Genomic DNA, 1,159 nt, shown 5'->3' with positions numbered 1-1,159 from the left:
CCTCCTCCCCCATCCATCCCTCCTCCCCCATCCATCCCTCCTCCCCCATCCATCCCTCCATCCCCTATATCCCCATCCTTCCCCTCCATCCCCATCATCCCCATCCCTCCATCCCCCCATCCCCATCCCTCCATCCCCCCATCCCCATCCCTCCATCCCCCCATCCCCATCCCTCCATCCCCCCATCCCCATCCCTCCATCCCCCCATCCCCATCCCTCCATCCCCATCCCTCCATCCCCCCATCCCCCTTCCTCACCGATCTCTTGCAGACTTTCCAGCCGCTCTCATCCTTGCTGTAACTCAGCAGCTTCTCGGCCACCGTGTCCGCCACCGCTCTGTAATTCATGCCGCCCCTCCTGGGCAGGCGGCTCCGGGAGGCCAGTAGTAGCTGTGGTGGTCCTGGTCCTCCTCAGACACTCAGAGGCCAGTTAGCCGGCATCCCCGAGCCAGCTGCGCGCCCGCCACTCTCTGCCATCCCCGCCGGCCGGGCAGCCCAGCCAGCGCCCCCGCAGTGCCCGCTGGGTGCTGTAGTCCTCTCGCTCTCGTCTCTTGGCACATCCTGCCGGAGCCAAATCCCTGCGGACTGCAATCCCCGGCAGGCCGTGCGACAGAAGGCTGGCAGGTTGATTGACAGCCCAGTCAGCCAATCGGCGGTAGGTGTTTTGCAGCGCTTACTGCTGCAGGGAGTTCGCATCATGGACACAGGAGCAGATGCAGAACCACTCCCTTCTCATCAAAAACACTTATCTCACTCAACAGCTTTGATTCACTGCGATTTCCACACTTACAAAAGCGCTGGCTACTTAATGCATGAATGCTTACTCATTGTTACACCCCAGAGGCAGCACTGATGGTGCCACTTGTGTTCAGCCAGTCAGGTTGCTGCTCCACTTCTCATTAAAGATACTGCCACCCTCTCTCGTGATTGGCAGTACTTAAAATAAAAATAGTATTTTTCAGTTAGGCAGAGATTATTTCCATCAGCTTTAATCAGTGAGAGCAGCATTGTGCAAAAGAAGAACCGCATCAACAATACAATGGATGAATTCCTTTTTTGTTTCGTAAATCAGATCTATGCAGATGCCCAGCACACGATGAACTACTAAGGAATGAGTGTAGATTTGTTTAATTGTGAACTCATCTCGATGCAAGTCCCAC

At 55.9% G+C, this 1,159-nt stretch overlaps 1 protein-coding gene across 2 annotated transcripts in view; it reads right to left on the bottom strand.

The window, feature by feature from the left end:
* stard5 (StAR-related lipid transfer (START) domain containing 5) overlaps positions 1–511 on the bottom strand; it is a 34,472-nt gene extending 33,961 nt beyond the window's left edge. The window contains exon 1 of one of the 2 annotated variants that reach the window (XM_038813371.1): positions 258–511. In XM_038813371.1, the coding sequence (XP_038669299.1) occupies positions 258–347 (90 nt within the window). In that variant the 5' untranslated portion in view covers positions 348–511. The remainder of the gene's footprint in view (positions 1–257) is intronic. The other variant, XM_038813372.1, reaches the window with a different exon arrangement.
* Between the last annotated feature and the right edge of the window lie 648 nt (positions 512–1,159).

The sequence above is a fragment of the Scyliorhinus canicula genome, chromosome 12 (assembly GCF_902713615.1).
Source record: "Scyliorhinus canicula chromosome 12, sScyCan1.1, whole genome shotgun sequence".
Lineage (NCBI taxonomy): Eukaryota > Metazoa > Chordata > Chondrichthyes > Carcharhiniformes > Scyliorhinidae > Scyliorhinus > Scyliorhinus canicula.
The sequence above is the reverse complement of the archived record's forward strand: the minus strand, read 5'-3'. Positions and strand labels throughout refer to the sequence as shown.